A 20,499-nucleotide genomic window follows, 5' to 3' on the forward strand; every position below is an offset into this window, starting at 1 on the left:
TGCTGCGCAGCTGGGCAGGAAGAAGAATGCCTGGGCTATAGTGATAGGGGACTCAATCGTAAGGGGAATAGACAGGCGGTTCTGCGGACGCAATCGAGACTCCAGGATGGTATGCCTCCCTGGTGCAGGGGTCAAGGATTTCTCGGAGCGGCTGCAGGACATTCTGGGGGGGGGGGGGGGTGAACCGTGGTGCACATAGGCACCAATGATATAGGTAAAAAACGGGACAAGGTCCTACAAGCTGAATTCAGGGTGCTAGGAGTTAAACTAAAAAGTAGGACCTCAAAGGTAGTAATCTCAGGATTGCTACCAGTGCCACGAGCTAGTCAGAGTAGGAATGTCAGGAGAGATAGGATGAATGTGTGGCTCGAGAGATGGTGCATGAGGGAGGGATTCAAATTCCTGGGGCATTGGAACCGGTTCTGGGGAGGTGCGACCAGTACAAACCGGACGGTCTGCACCTGGGCAGGACTGGAACCGATGTCCTAGGGGGGGTGTTTGCTAGAGCTGTTGGGGAGAATTTAAACTAATGTGGCAGGGGGATGGGAACCGATGCAGGAAGTTGGAAGGTAGTAAAACAGGGACAGTAACAAAAGGCAGTAAGGGGGAAAGTGTAAGGCAGAGAAGCCATAGTCAAAAATCAAAAAGGGCGACAGTACAAGGTACAGTGACTGAGGGGAGCTCAGTGAATAGGACCAGGAATACTAAAAGGAATAAAACTGGAAGTAAAAACATTAATGGTAAGCGACACGGCAGGTTGTTACATGAAGATATGGGTTCAACGACAAGGAAAATTAGGAGAAACGTTAAGAGGAAATATAATTTAGGAGCGGTTACTGATCGAGGTGTTAAGATTCAGAACAGAGGTAAAAAAACCAACATAAGTGTACTTTACCTGAATGCCCGTAGTATTCGGAATAAAGTAAATGAGTTGGTGGCGCAAATCATCGTGAATGACTATGATTTAGTGGCCATTACTGAAACATGGTTAAAGGATGGTCACGACTGGGAGTTAAATATCTGAGGGTATCAAACTATTCGGAAGGACAGAGTGGATGGTAAGAGAGGTGGTGTAGCTCTGTTAATTAAGGATGACATCCGGGCAACAGTAAGGGATGACATCGGTGTTATGGAGGATAAGGTTGAATCCATTTGGGTGGAATTCAGGAATAGTAAGGCGAAAAAGTCACTGATAGGAGTAGTCTATAGGCCACCAAATAGTAACATTATGGTGGGGCAGGCAATAAACAAAGAAATAACTGATGCATGTAGAAATGGTACAGCAGTTATCATCAGGGATTTTAATCTACATGTCGATTGTTAAACAGGTCGGTCAAGGCAGCCTTGAGGAGAAGTTTATAGAATGTATCCGCGATAGTTTCCTGGAACAGTCTGTAATGGAACCTACGAGGGAACAAGCGGTCCTATGTAATGAGACAGGATTGATTCAGGATCTCATAGTTAGGGATCCTCTCGGAAGGAGCGATCACAATATGGTGGAATGTAAAATACAGATGGAGGGTGAGAAGGTAAAATCAAACACTAGTGTTTTGTGCTTAAACAAAGGAGATTACAATGGGATGAGAGAAGAACTAGCTAAGGTAGACTGGGAGCAAAGACTTTATGGTGAAACAGTTGAGGAACAGTGGAGAACCTTCCAAGCGATTTTTCACAGTGCTCAGCAAAGGTTTATACCAACAAAAAAGAAGGACGGGAGGAGGGAAAATCAACCGTGGATATCTAAGGAAATAAGGGAGAGTATCAAATTGAAGGAAAAAGCATACAAAGTAGCAAAGATTAGTGGGAGACTAGAGGACTGGGAAATCTTCAGGGGGCAACAGAAAACTACTAAAAAGCTATAAAGAAGAATAAGAGAGATTATGAGAGTAAACTTGCTCAGAATATAAAAACAGATCGTAAAAGTTGCTACAAATATATAAAACAAAAAAGAGTGGCTAAGGTAAATATTGGTCCTTTAGAGGATGAGAAGGGAGATTTAATAATGGGGATGAGGAAATGGCTGAGGAACTGAACAGGTTTTTTGGGTCGGTCTTCACAGTGGAAGACACAAATAACATGCCAGTGACTGATGGAAATGAGGCTATGACAGGTGAGGACCTTGAGAGGATTGTTATCACTAAGGAGGTAGTGATGGGCAAGCTAATGGGGCTAAAGGTAGACAAGTCTCCTGGCCGTGATGGAATGCATCCCAGAGTGCCAAAAGAGATGGCTAGGGAAATTGCAAATGCACTAGTGATAATTTACCAAAATTCACTAGACTCTGGGGTGGTCCCGGCGGATTGGAAATTAGCAAACGTGACACCACTGTTTAAAAAAGGAGGTAGGCAGAAAGTGGGTAATTATAGGCCAGTGAGCTTAACTTCGGTAGTAGGGAAGATGCTGGAATCTATCATCAAGGAAGTAATAGCGAGGCACCTGGATGGAAATTGTCCCATTGGGCAGACGCAGCATGGGTTCATAAAGGGCAGGTCGTGCCTAACTAATTTTGTGGAATTTTTTGAGGACATTACCAGTGTGGTAGATAATGGGGAGCCAATGGATGTAGTATATCTGGATTTTCAGAAAGCCTTTGACAAGGTGCCACACAAAAGGTTGCTGCATAAGATAAAGATGCATGGCATTAAGGGGAAAGTAGTAGCATGGACAGAGGATTGGTTAATTAATAGAAAGCAAAGAGTGGGGATTAATGGGTGTTTCTCGGTTGGCAATCAGTAGCTAGTGGTGTCCCTCAGGGATCAGTGTTGGGCCCACAATTGTTCACAATTTACAGAGATGATTTGGAGTTGGGGACCAGGGGCAATGTGTCCAAGTTTGCAGACGACACTAAGATGAGTGGTAAAGCAACAAGTGCAGAGGATACTGGAAGTCTGCAGAGGGATTTGGATAGGCTAAGTGAATGGGCTAGGGTGTGGCAGATGGAATACAATGTCGACAAATGTGAGGTTATCCATTTTGGTAGGAATAACAGCAAAAGGGATTATTATTTAAATGATAAAATATTAAAACATGCTGCTGTGCAGAGAGACCTGGGTGTGCTAGTGCATGAGTCGCAAAAAGTTGGTTTACAGGTGCAACAGGTGATTAAGAAGGCAAATGGAATTTTGTCCTTCATTGCTGGAGGGATGGAGTTTAAGACTAGGGAGGTTATGCTGCAATTGTGTAAGGTGTTAGTGAGGCCACACCTGGAGTATTGTGCTCAGGTTTGGTCTCCTTACTTGAGAAAGGACGTACTGGCACTGGAGGGTGTGCAGAGGAGATTCACTAGGGTAATCCCAGAGCTGAAGGGGTTGGATTACGAGGAGAGGTTGAGTAGACTGGGACTGTACTCATTGGAATTTAGAAGGAAAATCGCTTATTGTCACATGTAGGCTTCAATGAAGTCACTGTGAAAAGCCCCTAGTCACCACATTCCGGCGCCTGTTCGGGGAAGCTGGTATGGGAATTGAACCGTGCTGCTGGCCTGCCTTGGTCTGCTTTCAAAGCCAGCAATTTAACTGTGTGCTAAACCAGCCCCCATGAGGGGGGATTTTATAGAAACATATAAAATTATGAAGGGAATAGATAGGATAGATGCGGGCAGGTTGTTTTCACTGGCGGGTGAAAGCAGAACTAGGGGGCATAGCCTCAAAATAAGGGGAAGTAGATTTAGGACTGAGTTTAGGAGGAACATCTTCACCCAAAGGGTTGTGAATCTATGGAATTCCTTGCCCAGTGAAGCAGTAGAGGTTCCTTCATTAAATGTTTTTAAGATAAAGATCGATAGTTTTTTGAAGAATAAAGGGATTAAGGGTTATGGTGTTCAGACCAGAAAGTGGAGCAGAGTCGACAAAAGATCAGCCATGATCTCATTGAATGGCGGAGTAGGCTCGAGGGGCCAGATGGCCTACTCCTGCTCCTAGTTCTTATGTTCTTATGATATATATCTGTTAGAGACTTGGGCGGAGAAATGGCAGATGGAGTTTAATCCGGACAAATGTGAGGTATTGCATTTTGAAAGGTCTAATACAGGTGGGAATTATGCTGTAAATGGCAGAACTCTTAAGAGTATTGACAGGCCGAGAGATCTGGGCGTACAGGTCCACAGATCACTGAAAGTGGCAACGCAGGTGGATAAGGTAGTCAAGGCGGCATACGGCATGCTTGCCTTCATTGGTTGGGGCACGGAGTATAAAAATTGGCACGTCATGCTGCAGCTGTGCAGAACCTTAGTTTGACCACATTTGGAATATTACATACAATTCTGGAATATTGTAGAAGGCTTTAGTTGAGACATGCGTCTTGATCAACGGAGGCTTAGAGGGCCGAAGGGCCTGTTCCTGTGCTGTACTGTTCTTTGTTCTAATCTGGACTGTTTGCAGAACATACTTTTACTGACCAAACTCCACCCAACCACCTACACACATGCGCGCGTGATTATCAGTAAATCTAAGATATTCCTCTTGTTTGGTAAATGGAAGAAAATGATATAAAAACATAAATACCATTCTCTACTCTTGATAAAAACATAAATGCCATTCTGTACTCTTCTCTTTGTAAGTGAGCCACGTGTATTCAAGCCCAAAGTTAACAAACCAGCTTCTGAAGTGGTCATGGATAATAAGTGGATCATCACGTTGCAACATTTCTAGTAGGCATTCACCTGAGATGTTGATTGAGAGAGACAAGTTCCATTCACAGCATAAAGCTGTTTGAGGGGGCCCACATCTGGGTGATGTGGTATCTGTTTTGATTGGCCACTGTATTGGCCAATCACCACAGGGAAGCAGTCAGAAGATAAATTGCCAAGTTCCAAGGGTATGCACAAAAGAGAAACACAAGGCCCAGGGTCAGCTCAACAATGTCTGGATAGGGAGCCAGAAGAAATAAATGAAAGCTCTTCCCAGTTCAAAGAGGGTCAGATTCAGAGAAAAGGTCCAGCAGAAACAGTTGAGTTAGTCCGATAACGAAGTAACATGATGTATTTTATTACATTTTCTATATCACAGGAGAGACTGTAAAATAAAACAACTTACCAATTTGTACTGAAATTTATCACACTGCAGTCCAAGTTATGGAAAAGTGGAAAGTACATGTGGAGGATGATAATGGCAACCCGTTCATGTTATATTCCCAGGGCACGCCATAAACATTGAGCAAGAAAGGGATGCTCATCATAATAAGGAATGCAAGATCCAATAAAGGGGGAATTCAGTTACACCAGTTCCAAATGAATAGCACAAGTTTGTTGTCCCTCCTAACCCCCAGTAGCCCAGTCTGTTAAATGATGATACGAGAATAAAACATACTTAGTTTATTTGTACATTTTTTCCCCTTGCATCATTTTGCCAAAAGACTCAGAAAAGAACAAGTCAGACTGCAGAAAGTGGTGAAAATCAGAGGTTAATATCTCTGTTGTTTAACTTGAAGTTGTTGGAACTTTGGGAAGTATTTCACAACTCATACCACCAAGCAAATAAAGTAATAGTGTTCATTTCTTGTACAGCAGCACTCTGAAGTGCATACCCCAGCAGCATTAACACTCTTATTTCAAAGCCAAAATTGCAACAGAGCATTAGTAATAAGGAGTGAAGGACAAAATTCATTTCTGGGTTAAAGGTTAAATTAGAATGTGAAATTTATGACTAAATTAGTGACTTGGCTTTCCTTTTAGTGATTTTATGATGTCCAATTGAAGAACACTATCCCAGCCGAGAAATTTTTTAATTGGCCTCTGATCACACTTGTCTCTCCATTGCCTGATCAAAGTTGAACTCTGGTGTTGATCCAAATGTGTGTTTACACTAAACTGACAGAATATGAAACACATGGTTAGAAAAATAAGTCTTTGTGCCAGCAATATTGCATGCTGTAGTAATGACTGCAGATTTACCCTATACACTGACCTAGGGAGTCACTTTTGATGCTACTGGTCTACCAGTGGTAGAACTCTGTACTGATGATAAAACCATACCTGAAATAGTGCCAGCTAGAGTGCATTTATTTCAAGCCTAGGCCTCACCAGCATATCTTTACCATTAGCTTGAATTGAATTAGTTTTGAATTGTCTTAGTAATAAGTAGGACTACTTATCATGAGCCTTTCATTTTTTTAAATCAATAAAACATAATCAACGGCAGTGACACTGCAATGGTTTCCACTGCATTGGTTGAAATGCATTTCACTCAAGCCAATGGGGAAGACGTATCGCACAGTTGTTAAGAGATGAGTTGGAATAATATTATTGTTCTGGAAGATTTTAATTATACATTCATTGATGGGTTAGGGGGAGTAAATGGAGAAAAGAGAATAGAATTCCTAAAATGTGTTCAGGGCCCCTGCCTCAAGCAGTACATGAGTAGGATACAAGACCAGAGGCATTGCTGGATCTAAGTAGTTGAAATAGATCGGATAGATGAGCTAAATGTGAGTGAGTGCTTGGGAATATAGTAGTGTTAAGCTCTAATTAGAAAGGGAAACTTGAACACTGGATAATGACAGCTTTTTGAAAGCTGAGCAACCTAGATGAGGAGAGGTGGAAGCAAAAGTTGGCAAACAGGACTGTACGGCAACAGTGGGTGCTCACTCATCTCCCCTGTGTTCATTGACCTGTACCAGTACCCTGTTAGGCAAGGCCTTAAACTTTTTATTCTTTTTTCAAAATCTCTTCATGGCTTTGCTCTCTCCATCTCTGTAATCTCCTCCAATATTAAAGCACCCAAGAACTCTGCATTCCGTAAATTCTGGCCTCTTGAACATCTCCAATATCAATAGCTCCACCAAAGATGGTTGTCCCTTCAGTTGCTTAGGCCCCAAGCTCGAGAATTCCATCCCTAAATCTCTTTGCCTCTTTACCTCTCTTTCTTCATTTGAGATATTCTTAAAAATATGGCTCTTTGACCATAATGCAAGGTATCTGTATTCCACCTAAAAAAAAATTACGACAGAGTCACAGATACAAGTCCTTACCTCTATTATGTACAGCACCACATTTTTGTAAAAGCAGTAAAGGATGCACTTTGTCACTCGAATATAACTCCAGGCTCCGTGGACTAATAAAAGCTTTTCTAAATATGAAAACTAGAAGAAGAAAAAAGCCTTCATTAATATCACAAAGATTTTTAAAACCACACTAAAGAGCAAATAATGCACAGGGTGATTAATTCTGCTAAAATTGCTCAGATACTAATAATATTGTCTCAGGTTTAAAATATCATAGATCAACATACAGCAATTAATATATTTCCTCAATGCAGTAAACCTGGAATTGTTCTACATTAAGAATCTGGGGTTGAATTTTATGTCCCCCTCTTCTCCAGCCAGCTAGGTATGTTTTTGGCAGAGGGTGCACTTAAACTATGTTGGGTGGATAGCCCATTGCCTTCTTGCCTACCTCTGAGCCAGTCCCCATAATATGGAGGTGGGTAAGGAACCTACTAGCCCACCAGCACATAGGCCTGATGAATCCTTTGTGGCCAATTAATGGCCATTTATGGATATTAATCCACCTTGTTTGGAAAACAAAGATAGTTTTAAGGGTGTTTCATTTAATGTTTCTGTGCCTGGCAGGGTAAGACCTATGGCTAGATTCATGCTGGACAAAGGTGTTTGTACATGTGGGGGTCGGTTAAGTTCCCATGTGCTTAAAGGGGGCTACGGTCTGAAGAATAAATAGAAGTAAATTGGTGCTTCGCAACAGGAGGCCATTTCCAGAGGGAACGGCTTTCCTTTGGTCATAGTTTTAATTGGAAACCAAAGCAGTTGGAGCCAGGTTACTGAGGAGTGAATAGCTCTGAACTCTGCCAGGAGAAGCTGGGCAGGACAAAGGTTATGCAGGTTTCCTAAGGAACAAGATACAGTCCAGATAACCAGGGAATTGGGACAGAAAGATTGTCGAAGAAGTCTGGCGTTAAATGAACAGAGATCAAGATATTGTTCAGAAGAATTCAAAGAAAAGTAAACAAAATGTTCTCCGTTAAAAGAGACAATCACAGTCACTAGATTTAAAGTGGGACAGCAGACTTCAGAGGTAGATGAACCAATTAATGTTATTTTATTATAGTCTGGGAATCAAAAGTTAAGGAAATAGTGAGTAGTTTGCACAGCAGCCAAGACCTAGAAATCCAAAAGGGGCTGGTGTGAAATCCTGGACTGAATTCACTGCTGAAAATGGAACGGAAGCTTTGTTTGAAAGTATCATTTGTAAAACCTGGATTGGATTGCGGAATGCAAACCACCAAGGGGAAGCATTATTATGCACAAAGGTTTTAAAGCCTGTTTTTCAGAAGTGGCATTTGGAAACTCTCATGTGACAATCATCTGGGGGAATTCTGAGGAGAAATCCATGGATATTCACTTGGTTCCAGAGAGGTGTGTGTGTTATCACAGTCATATTGTGCGCTTAAAAGTGACTTTGTGAGGGCAGCACAGTGGTGCAGTGGGTTAGCCCTGCGGCCTCACGCTGCTGAGGTCCCAGATTCGAACCTGGCTCTGGGTCACTGTCCGTGTGGAGTTTGCACATTCTCCCAGTGTTTGCGTGGGTTTCACCCCCACAACCCAAAAATGTGCATGGTAGGTGAATTGGCCACGCTAAAAAATTGCCCCCTAATTGAAAAAAATGAATTGGGTACTCTAAATTAATAAAAAAGGGACTGTGTGTATTAATGAGACCACTGTAGTTTATGTACTATGTAATCCATGTTAATCATAAAATCGCTGTGTAATTGTTAAGATAAGGGGGGAATTAGAAACATGGTATAATAATCCAGCTTTTCATGTTTAAATTTTTTAAACCAACTTTAGTGCAGCAGAAACACACTTCGACTGCATTTGTGCAGGAGATCGCGTTTTACAAAGAATTAAAGAGATTTTTGATTTATGGTTAAAAAGGCAAAACACTTCAAGCCTAACCTGTGCTATGGAATAATCAGAAGAGTTAGTTGCTTGCAAGCCTTCATTGCCACTAATCCCCACGCCAACGTGTGCAGTCTGAATCATCCCCACGTCATTCGCGCCATCTCCGATAGCCAAGGTGATCGCATTAACATGGTGTTTCACCATGTCTACTATTTCTGATTTTTGGAGAGGAGAAACTCTGAAATGAAATAATATGTAAGTCACTATGATAGCTTTGGATGTTCAGGTTTTTCTGTCTGGTGCACAAAATTCTCATTTCACGTAACAAATATAATACGCACCAGCATTTTAATCAGCTGATCAATGATTTGGTAACTGCTCTGGTTAAGGAGATCAGTAATATTCATGGAAGATTGAGCATTGTGTATTCAGCAGTTCAGAAGGGCAAAATCCCCAAAAGAGGGGTAGGAACAAATTTTGAATTTGCAATGTCTTTACACATATCATGGCTGGCTTCATGGTTGACTTCAGAGGTAAGCAGGGAGACACCTAATTATGTGATGCATTATATGTGTGGGGATGGGGAGAGGGGAGAGTGAGGAGGAAATGGAAATGGTGGTAACACTGGAAACAGACATGTAAATTTAAACAAGATTCCTTTATTTTTGCCTTAAAGCAAGAAGTCACCTGTTATAAAACTAAAAAAATACAGTCTGAAACAATGATTAATGTTATGCATAAAATGGTATGAAGGCAGAACCCAGCATTTCAGAGCAAAAGACAAAGCTGAAAAGTTTCCAAACCTTTTCAGCCAATAGTGCCAAGTGGATGATGGAACTTGGCTTCCTCCCGAGTCCCCCTATATTATAGATGCCAGTCTTCAGCCAATTGGAGTCACTCAATGTGAAAAGGTTGAGCACACTGTGTACAACAAAATCTATGGAGCCCTGACAACCCGCTTCGGCAGTAATGATGAAAATGTGCTCCAGAATTAGCCTTGCCCCGAGTCAAGCTGCTCCAGGACAGCTATAAACATGTAATTTATATAACAATGTGGAAAATTACCGAAATATGTCCTGTCCACAAAAAGCAGGACAAATTCAATTCTCCCTACTCTCAATCATCAGCAAAGTGATGGGAGCTGTCGCCGAGGATTCTATCAAAGGGCATTTACTCACCAGTGTTCAGTTTGGAGTCTGCCAGGGCCACTTGGCTCCGGACTCCATTACGGCCTAAATCCAAATTTGGACAAAAGTGTTGGACTCCAGAAGTGGGGTAAAAATTACCCCTCTTGACATCAAGGCAGCATTTTGCTAAGTGTGGTATCAAGAAGCTCTGGCAAAATTGGAGTCCATGAAAATCAGGGACAATTCTACACTGCCTGGAATCAAATCTAGCCCAGAGGATGCCACCTGCGCTTGTTGTAGACTATTCAGCTCAGTCTCAGGGCATCATTGCAAGAGTTCCTCAGGGTGGTGCTCTGGCCCAATCATCATTGGTTGCTTCATCAATCATCGTCCCTCCAAAATAAGGTCAGAAGTGGGGATGTTCGCTGACGATTTTACGCTGTTTAGACCTCTCTGTACCTCTTCAGATAATGAAGCATAATAAAATCCAGGAACTCTCTCCCTAACAGCACTGTGGAAGTACCTATGCAGCAGTTCAAGAAGGTGGCACCAGTATCTGCTCAAGGGCAATTAGGGATGAGCAATAAATACTGGCCTGACCAGGTGATGTCCCTAGCCCAAATGAATTTTTAAAAATGTACCAACAGACATGGTACTGAAAGCTTTATAAAAAAAAAAGCAAGCTCATTCCATGCAAATGGCCCATGTTGGCAAGAAATCCAAACGGCAGCCTTCAATTTGTCCTTGAAACAGATAATGGGAGAGATTCTCCGTCCTGCCGCACCCGCTTTCTGGTGCGGCGCGTCCCCACCGGCAGCGGGGTTCTCCGTCCTGGCAGCCAGCCAACGGGGTTTCCCATTGTGGGCACCCCCACGCCGCCGGGAAATCTGCAGGCATGACTGTGCCACCGACGAAACGGAGGATCCCGCCCAACATCTTTTGAAGATTACGGAAATGCCACAGTTCCATGAACTGCATTCCCAAAGCCTCAATGCCAGATCCCCTGGTACCATACTGGTACGGTAGCACAGTGGTTAGCACTGTTGCTTCACAGGGCCAGGGACCTGGGTTCGATTCCCGGCTTGGGTCACTGTCTGTGCGGAGTCTGCATGTTCTCCTCGTATCTGCGTGTGTTTCCTCCGGGTGCTCCGGTTTCCTCCCACAAGTTCAGAAAGACGTGCTTGTTAGGTGGATTGAACATTCTGAATTCTCCTGTGGCGACGAGGAGATTTTCACAGTAACTTCATTGCAGTGTTAATGTAATGTTACTTGTGACACTAATAAAGACTATTATTATTAATATTCATGATCCTGTAAACACAGTCTAGGACAATACAAAGAAAACATCAAACACAGACCAGCTGATTTGACCTTCCTCCTGATGTATACTGTTTCACCCCTTTCCACCTCCACAGTGATCTCTCACCTAGCCACCTCATGGATTCTCAACACTTCTCATGGCGCCACTCACCGCCAATCCCCCCCACCCCCTACTCCCTATGCTCCCCTCAGTAGATAATCATCTTTTTATATCTCCGCTTCCACACATGTTCCACGTGTGCCAGACTTCATCAACATCTGATCTGCCAGGATTCCCGCCTACACTCTCCCCATCTGTCTCATTGCAGGACAAACCCGAGCATGAGCGGGCACAGCCTGGCGGAGTCTTTCGAGAATGAAGAACCCTAACGTCCTTTGAGGAGTGAGCTCATGGCGTGGCCAATGAGGTGCAGGACCAACCTGTGCAGAGGGCAAAGGGGGGGGGGGCAGCAGATAACAATGAGAACCATCAAGGCCATGGTTCAAGCCTCACGTGAGTTAATTTTCACTCATCATTTATACTCTGTGATACATTAATGCCACCTTGCTCCCTTGCAGGTCAATCTGTTGACCAGCCTGGACCATCCTCATGTGCTCTGGACACACAGATCCAAATAGTTCAGAGGGAGACATCTTGGAGACGAGCATCGAGAGGTGTCACAGCTGTCACAAGCACCCTGCAGATACTCATACCTCGGTGGGATTAACTAGTAGCCAGGATTCTGGGACACTCACTGGTCAGCACATCACAGCTGAAGATCCACATCAGGCGGAGGAAGGAATGGTCCAGTGGATCCAGCAGTCAGAGGGATGCCTGAGCCGCTGGCCGATGATGTATCCCTCTGTCCGTTCGTCCCAGTGCTGTTGGAAGTGCAAAGGCAGAGTTGCGAGCATCAGGAAGCACCTGCAAGGCCTCCTGGAGGAGTCCCATGTCTTCTGTCCAAGTAGATGGTAGCATCACACAAACGCAACAAGGCTAACATTGCAACGGTGGTGTCCACAGAGGAAACCTTGGCGCAGGACATGCACGTCATGGCAGGAATGTCAGGCCCTTGGTTCAGCTCATGACCTCCATGGCTGAGGGCATGAGTTGCATGGTGCAGGGCTTCCACAGCATGCTGCAGGCACAAGCGGGAATCCATGAGTGTCAATGCCAGAGGATGGTGGGGATCTCACTCCAGCTGCCCCTCTATCCCATGGAGGAACCCAGGGACCTCCGGACACCGGAAGGGAAGAGGATTGTGAAGAGCGTAGCCTGGGGCCTTCCACACAGCAGACCCTGGGAGTGTCCAACCCATCTGACACCCCCTCCCTGTGAGCGACACACTCTAGCCCTGCACATCGAGGACGGCAACTCTGCAACGCACATGCAGTCTGAAATTCGACATGGTCCAGGCCCCCAGGGGTTGCCCGCCAATGTCATCTCAGGCAACAGGACATGGAAAGCAGCAGACTGCCTCAACCTCAGCTGTGGATTCTGGGGAGACACCTAAACGTAGCAGGAGGGTGAGGAACAATATCACTCTGAGGAAGATGCTCATGTATTTGCTTTGTTTGGCCCCTTGTTCCACACTGTAACGAATCACTGTTTGTCGATGTGCCATTTGTCAATGTTCTCTGTTGATTATTCTTTTGACTACTATGTACGTACTGTGTACATTCCCTCGGCCGCAGAAAAATACTTTTCACTATACTTCAGTACATGTGACAATAAATCAAAGTAAGAAACTATAGGTACCTAATGGGCATGGGTGAACTGTGGCACTAGTTGAGATAGGTCACCATTACAATAAGGCTCTAGCATTAGAAATCACTTTGTTCACCAGCAGATTCTCCACTTTTGTCATTTCATGGTGCCATGTTCCGTAAACTCCCGTGCACACGGCTTCATCCTTATGGAGAGTGAAAATGGCAGTTTTATGTCTCTTCCATCTCCCACACTGATGACACAGTAAACACTGTGCTTCTTCTGGCATGGGCCCCCCAGAGCCCTCACCCCCTCAAACCCCCACCCATAGAAGGTAACAACCTCCCCTGCAACATCAATTCTCATGCCTCTCGTGTCTGCCACTTTTCTCTAGTGATGAGAATGCCAAGGGCTGACAAAGTGTTGAGAGCCTGCCCACCTCGTAAGTCAGGTGGAGAAAACACCAACACCCTTAACCTAGGAGGGGGCAGGAGGAGCTGAGATTTGTCATCGAGAATCTCTGAACCCCATGATAAGTCCATTCATTGGGAGGATGTGTCAGCTCTCTATCAGGCAGGAGTCTCTGTCAGACATATCACTCAGGATGAGAGGAGCATCACTCTTCCTCAATGCAAGTTATCATGATTCTCCTGCAGCGTGCGGCCACTGGCTTTCGCATCCTGCACATGAATAGGAACCATCACGAGGACATCCCGCAGGCATCACATTCGTGGGTTGATGTGAGACCCTTTGGTGGGAGAGCTCTTCACACCCTAGTGTTAGACGTCCCCAAACCAACATGCTATGAGGGTGTTCCTAGTCCTTCACCCCATGTAGGCCCTGGTCATCGACTTAGGTCCTTCCTCTTTCCTGTGTTGACCCTTGCTGTCCTCGTCGACCTCCTCCTCATCCGAGGAGATGTGGCCATCTTCCATCTCCTCCTGGTCCAGCTGCTCTCCCCACTACAGTGCCAGGTTGCGCAGAGTGTAGCAGACCACAATGATGGGGGATAGCCTCTGGGAACTGTATTGGGGAACGAACCCGCCCCCCGACCGGTCCAGGAATTGTGCCTTGAGCAGTTCAATTGCCTGCACGACCAGGATGCGCATTGATGCATGAGCCTCGTTGTAGCATTGACGTACGAGTCTCAGGTGTTTGTGGCCTCTGCACTGACATCATCAGCCAACTCTTGAGGGGATACCCTTCCTCCCCAAGGAGGCATCCCTCCAGCTGCTGCTCTCCCTCAAAGACGATTGGAATCTGAGAGCAATGCAAGAGGTAACTATTATAAGTGATCCATGGGAAATGGGCACAGACCTGCATGACGTGCATTGCGTGGTTACAGATGAGTCGGACATAGAGCGAGTGGTTCATAAATGGCACCCCCTGCTGCCACAGAGACCACAGAACCACGTGGGTGCAGTTGGTGACACCCGCTATGCAGGCGAATCCGAGGCTCCGCCATCTGTGGCCCTGCTCCTGGAAGAGTAACAGGCCCTGCATCCTCCTCCTCCTTAGGGTGCTGTTCCTGGCCACATGCAGTGGCACGTCAATGCTGCTGGTCGATTGCAATCAATAGAATTACCAACTTGACTAGCTCCATGATTCTCCAGAATCATAAACGGAAAGGAAGAGAACATCAAAGTGAGCAATGAGGATGGCTGACGGTGCCCTGATCCTCAGCCCTCTGAGCATCTGGGACATCTACCCATGCACTTTTCCCGATGTGAATGCCTTTCCACTCTCTCCCTGTCACACAATAGCTATTTCCACACAGTTGTCCCTCTCAACTCCACCTGAATTAAGCACTTGGACCCACGAGAGTCTCAGCAGACCCTGACACCATCCAAGAATCTTGGTCACTCCCAGTGCTGACCCTATGGATTCACCTTTTCCCACTCACTTTACAGCTGCCACTCTGGAAGGGCAATCCTTCAGCAGTTATATCGCCAGATGCCAGCAAGGAAAACACGGGAAGTGCTGCCTGCACACCAGCTGCCAGACAGCTTCATAAGTGGAGGCTCATGGACGTGAAGGGCTGCCAATGCCTGCGGGTGATCCCGTCCCCGCCCCTATGTTCTCTACACTGCCCCCTTCGCGATTGACACCCTGAATGGTAATGACAGCCTAGGTGCCCACACTCGCCTTCGGAGGCGAGGTCGCCAGCTTCTCGTTTCTCTGCAGCTCTTGTAAATCGCGACAGTGTGAGGTCATTCTGGCAAATGATAAAGATTCACTGAGTGGGGAACTTCCGGAGAGAGTACTCACGAACATATTATAACATATAAAAATTAGGTTTCCTGCCTTCTGCATCGGATTTCCCAACACTTCGCCAGTGAGGGGCCTGGGAAATTGGAAATCATGATTACGTTGGAGAGAATCGCGTTTTCTGATTCTCGCCTAATTTTCCGCCCGCAATGCTGTTTTCATTGATTGCTAACGTGGGCTCACAGTCTCCCCCAATATTTATTTATTTATTTTTAAAATTTAGACTGCCCAATTCATTTTTTTTCCCCAATTAAGGGGCAATTTAGCGTGGCCAATCCACCTATCCTGCACATTTTTGGGTTATGGGGGCGAAACCTAAGAAAATACGGGAAAACTGTGCAAACTCCACACAGACAGTGACCCAGAGCCGGGATCGAACCTGGGACCTGGGCGCCGTGAGGCAGCGGTGCTAACCACTGTGCCACCGTGCTGCCCTCGTCTCACCCAATATTAATAGAAGCTTGCTTAATTTACCTGCCAAATATTTTAATTATTATTGCTATTAATTTGTAAATATTAACATTCCATTACAACCTTTAAACTCCAAGAATCAAATAATTTACCCCTCAAAGTAGCAATTCATGTTAATGGTCAGTTTAATAGATTTGCTAAAAATGTTTCAATCAGTTATCAGGATAGATTTAGCACGACGACATCCGGGTGAGGCGATGACCAGCTAAGTCGCACGTTTCGGCAGCTCCCGGTGGAACTGACTTTTGGGCTCTTAATAAGAGCCCCAACGGCAATTTTAACGGCTAAAAGCACTGTGCGGTAAACCAGAAGGGAATCCCCCCTGGATACGGATGGAAAAAGGAGAGGAAAGTGGCCGGATTGCGGTGGATCCTTTAGAGCAGCGGCAAAGAAGGCAGGCACAAAGCAAGATGGCGTCGGAAGGTGGCAGTTTAATATGGGGCCCTGAACAACACGAGTTTTTGAAACGCTGCGTGGAAGAGCTTAAAAAGGAGATGAAGAAGGAGCTGTTGGCCCCGAAATTACAGGCGATTGAAGGGCTAAAAGATGAGCAAAAGACCCAGGAGCAGGAGCTTCGGGTCGTGAAGGCAAAGGCTGCCGAGAACGAGGACTATATACAGGGCCTGGTGGTGAAGATGGAGATGCACGAGGCACACCATAAATGATGTGTGGAAAGGCTGGAGGTGCTGGAGAATAATGCGAGGAGGAAGAATTTAAGGATTCTTGGTCTTCCTGAAGGTGCAGAAGGGGCGGACGTCGGGGCATATGTGAGCACGATGCTGCACTCGTTAATGGGAGCGGAGGCCCCGACGGGTCCGTTGGAGGTGGAGGGAGCATACCGAGTGATGGCGCGAGGTCCGAGAGCAGGAGAAATTCCCAGAGCCATAGTGGTGAGATTCCTCCGTTTTAAGGACAGAGAGATGGTCCTCAGATGGGCAAAGAAAACTCGGAGCAGTAGGTGGGAGAACGCGGTGATCCGCGTATATCAAGACTGGAGTGCGGAGGTGGCGAGAAGGAGGGCGAGCTTTAATCGGGCCAAGGCGGTGCTTCATAAAAAGATTAAATTTGGAATGCTGCAGCCGGCAAGACTGTGGGTCACATATCAAGGGAAGCACCACTACTTTGAAACGGCGGATGAGGCGTGGACATTTATTGTTGAAGAGAAATTGGAATAAGCGGGTTATTAAAAAAGAACGTTTGAGACAAAGTGGTGGGGCGAATATGGGGGGCGAAGAGGGGGGAAAAAGGGGGGAGAGATGATTTTTATTTTGTTAATCCTGCGACCCGGTAACTTTTCTCTCTTCCACAGGTTGTGGGGGAGGGAGGAAGGGAGGTGGAGGAGCTGGGGGCGTTGGCATTTGGGGGCGGGGCCAAAAGGGAAGCGCGGGCTTTGTTCCCGCGCTATGATAATTATGGCGGGAATAGGGAAGCAGGAAGGAGGGGGCGTCGCACGGTGCGAGCCGAGGTCACGGGGGGAAGCCGAGGTCGGCCAGAGTTTGCTGACTTCTGGGAGCAACATGGGGGGTGTAACTACGCTAGTGGGGGATCTAGCGGGGGGGTGGGAGGGGGGATTTACTGGGTTGTTGCTGCTGGGGAGAAGGGGGAGCTGGTATGGGGTGGGGTGGGCGGGACGGGAGGGCACCGCCTGGGGGGGACACAGCTGCGTGGGAACCGGGTGAGGAGCTGGATAAAAGGGGATGGCTAATCGACAAGTGGGGGTAAGGAGCCCCCCAACCCGGCTGATCACGTGGAATGTGAGAGGGCTGAACGGGCCGATAAAGAGGGCACGGATACTCGCACACCTTAAGAAATGATTTTTATTTTGTTAATCCTGCGACCCGGTAACTTTTCTCTCTTCCACAGGTTGCGAAAAATAGGGGGGTGGCTATACTAGTGGGGAAGCAGGTAATGTTTGAGGCAAAGACCATAGTGGCGGATAGTGGGGGCAGATACGTGATGGTGAGTGGCAAATTACAGGGGGAGGCGGTGGTCATAGTGAACGTATATGCCCCGAACTGGGATGATGCCAACTTTATGAGGCGCATGTTAGGACGTATCCCGGACCTAGAGGTGGGGAAGTTGGTAATGGGTGGAGATTTTAACACTGTGTTGGAACCAGGGCTGGACAGATCGAGGTCCAGGACTGGAAGGAGGCCGGCAGCAGCCAAGGTGCTTAAAGACTTTATGGAGCAGATGGGAGGAGTAGACCCATGGACATTTAGCAGACCTAGGAGTAAGGAGTTTTCGTTTTTCTCCTATGTCCACAAAGTTTATTCGCGTATAGACTTTTTTGTTTTGGGAAGGGCGTTGATCCCGAAGGTGAGGGGGACGGAGTATACGGCTATAGCTATTTCGGATCACGCTCCACACTGGGTGGACTTGGAGATAGGGGAGGAAAAAGAACGGTGTCCACCCTGGAGAATGGACATGGGACTAATGGCGCATGAGGGGGTGTGTCTAAGGGTGAGGGGGTGTATTGAAAAGTACTTGGAACTCAATGATAATGGGGAGGTCCAGGCGGGAGTGGTCTGGGAGGCGCTGAAGGCAGTGGTTAGAGGGGAGCTGATATCAATCAGGGCACATAAAGGAAAGCAGGAGAGTAGGGAACGGGAGCGGGTGCTGCAAGAACTTCTGAGGGTGGACAGGCAATATGCGGAGGCACTGGAGGAGGGACTGTACAGGGAAAGGCAAAGGCTACACGTAGAATTTGAGTTGCTGACAACGGGTACTACAGAGGCACAGTGGAGGAAGGCACAGGGTGTACAGTACGAATATGGGGAGAAGGCGAGCAGGTTGCTGGCCCACCAATTGAGGAAAAGGGGAGCAGCGAGGGAAATAGGGGGAGTGAGGGATGAGGAGGGAGAGATGGAGCGGGGAGCGGAGAGAGTGAATGGAGTGTTCAAGGCATTCTATGAAAGATTATATGAAGCTCAGCCCCCGGATGGGAAGGAGAGAATGATGTGTTTTCTGGACCAGCTGGAATTTCCTAAGGTGGAGGAGCAGGAGAGGGTGGGACTGGGAGCACAGATCGAAATGGAGGAAGTAGTGAAAGGAATTAGGAGCATGCAGGCGGGGAAGGCCGCGGGACCGGATGGATTCCCAGTTGAATTTTACAGGAAATATGTGGACTTGCTCGCCCCGCTACTGATGAGAACCTTTAATGAGGCGAGGGAAAGGGGACAGCTGCCCCCGACTATGTCAGAGACAACGATATCGCTTCTCCTAAAGAAGGAAAAAGACCCGCTGCAATGCGGGTCCTATAGGCCTATTTCCCTCCTGAACGTAGATGCTAAGATTCTGGCCAAGGTAATGGCAATGAGGATAGAGGATTGTGTCCCGGGGGTGGTCCATGAGGACCAAACTGGGTTTGTGAAGGGGAGACAGCTGAATACGAATATACGGAGGTTGCTAGGGGTAATGATGATGCCCCCACCAGAGGGGGAAGCGGAGATAGTGGTGGCGATGGATGCCGAGAAAGCATTTGATAGAGTGGAGTGGGATTATTTGTGGGAGGTGTTGAGGAGATTTGGCTTTGGGGATGAGTATATTAGATGGGTACAGCTGCTGTATAGGGCCACGATGGCGAGCGTGGTCACGAATGGACGGGGGTCTGCGTATTTTCGGCTACATAGAGGGACGAGGCAGGGATGTCCTCTGTCCCCATTATTGTTTGCACTGGCGATTGAGCCCCTAGCAATAGCATTGAGGGGTTCCAGGAAGTGGAGGGGAGTACTCAGGGGAGGAGAAGAACACCGGGTATCTCTGTATGCGGGCGATTTGTTGTTGTATGTGGCGGACCCGGCGGAGGGGATGCCAGAGATAATGCGGATACTTGGGGAGTTTGGAGAATTTTCAGGATATAAACTGAACATGGGGAAAAGTGAGTTGTTTGTGGTGCATCCAGGGGAGCAGAGCAGAGAAATAGAGGACTTAATGCTGAGGAAGGTAACAAGGGCCTTTCGCTACTTGGGGATCCAGATAGCCAAGAATTGGGGTACATTGCATAGGTTAAATTTAACGCGGTTGGTGGAACAGATGGAGGAGGACTTCAAGAGATGGGACATGGTATCCCTGTCACTGGCAGGGAGGGTGCAGGCGGTTAAAATGGTGGTCCTCCCGAGATTCCTCTTTGTGTTTCAGTGCTTCCCGGTGGTGATCACGAAGGCTTTTTTCAAAAGGATTGAGAAGAGTATCATGAGTTTTGTGTGGGCCGGGAAGACCCCGAGAGTGAGGAAGGGATTTTTGCAGCGTAGTAGGGATAGGGGGGGGGCGCTGGCACTACCGAGCCTAAGTGAGTACTACTGGGCTGCCAATATCTCAATGGCATGTAAGTGGATGGGAGAAGAGGAGGGAGCGGCGTGGAAGAGATTGGAGAGGGCGTCCTGCAGGGGGATTGGCCTACAAGCTATGGTGACGGCGCCGTTGCTGTTCTCACCGAAGAAATACACCACAAGCCCAGTGGTGGTGGCTACTCTGAAAATTTGGGGGCAGTGGAGACGGTATAGGGGAAAGACGGGAGCCTCGGGGTGGTCCCCGATAAGAAATAACCAGAGGTTTGCTCCTGGGAGAATGGATGGGGGATTTGGAACATGGCAAAGAGCAGGAGTAACACAATTGAGAGATCTGTTTGTAGATGGGACGTTTGCAAGTCTGGGAGCGCTGACCGAAAAATATGGGTTGCCCCAAGGGAATGCATTCCGGTATATGCAACTGAGGGCTTTTGCGAGACAACAGGTGAGGGAATTCCCGCAGCTCCCGACGCAGGAGGTGCAG

The 20,499-nt window shown here is 46.9% G+C and overlaps 1 protein-coding gene across 4 annotated transcripts in view; it reads right to left on the minus strand.

Annotated features, from left to right (window-relative positions):
• atp8a2 (ATPase phospholipid transporting 8A2) overlaps positions 1-20,499 on the minus strand; it is an 890,601-nt gene that overhangs the window by 305,922 nt on the left and 564,180 nt on the right. For all 4 annotated transcript variants that reach the window (XM_072476889.1, XM_072476890.1, XM_072476891.1 and 1 more), the window contains 2 exons: positions 8,908-9,091; positions 6,967-7,077 (listed from right to left, as the gene is read on the minus strand). In XM_072476889.1, the coding sequence (XP_072332990.1) occupies positions 6,967-7,077; positions 8,908-9,091 (295 nt within the window). The remainder of the gene's footprint in view (positions 1-6,966; positions 7,078-8,907; positions 9,092-20,499) is intronic.

The sequence above is a fragment of the Scyliorhinus torazame genome, chromosome 15 (assembly GCF_047496885.1).
Source record: "Scyliorhinus torazame isolate Kashiwa2021f chromosome 15, sScyTor2.1, whole genome shotgun sequence".
In the NCBI taxonomy this organism is placed as follows: Eukaryota; Metazoa; Chordata; class Chondrichthyes; order Carcharhiniformes; family Scyliorhinidae; genus Scyliorhinus; species Scyliorhinus torazame.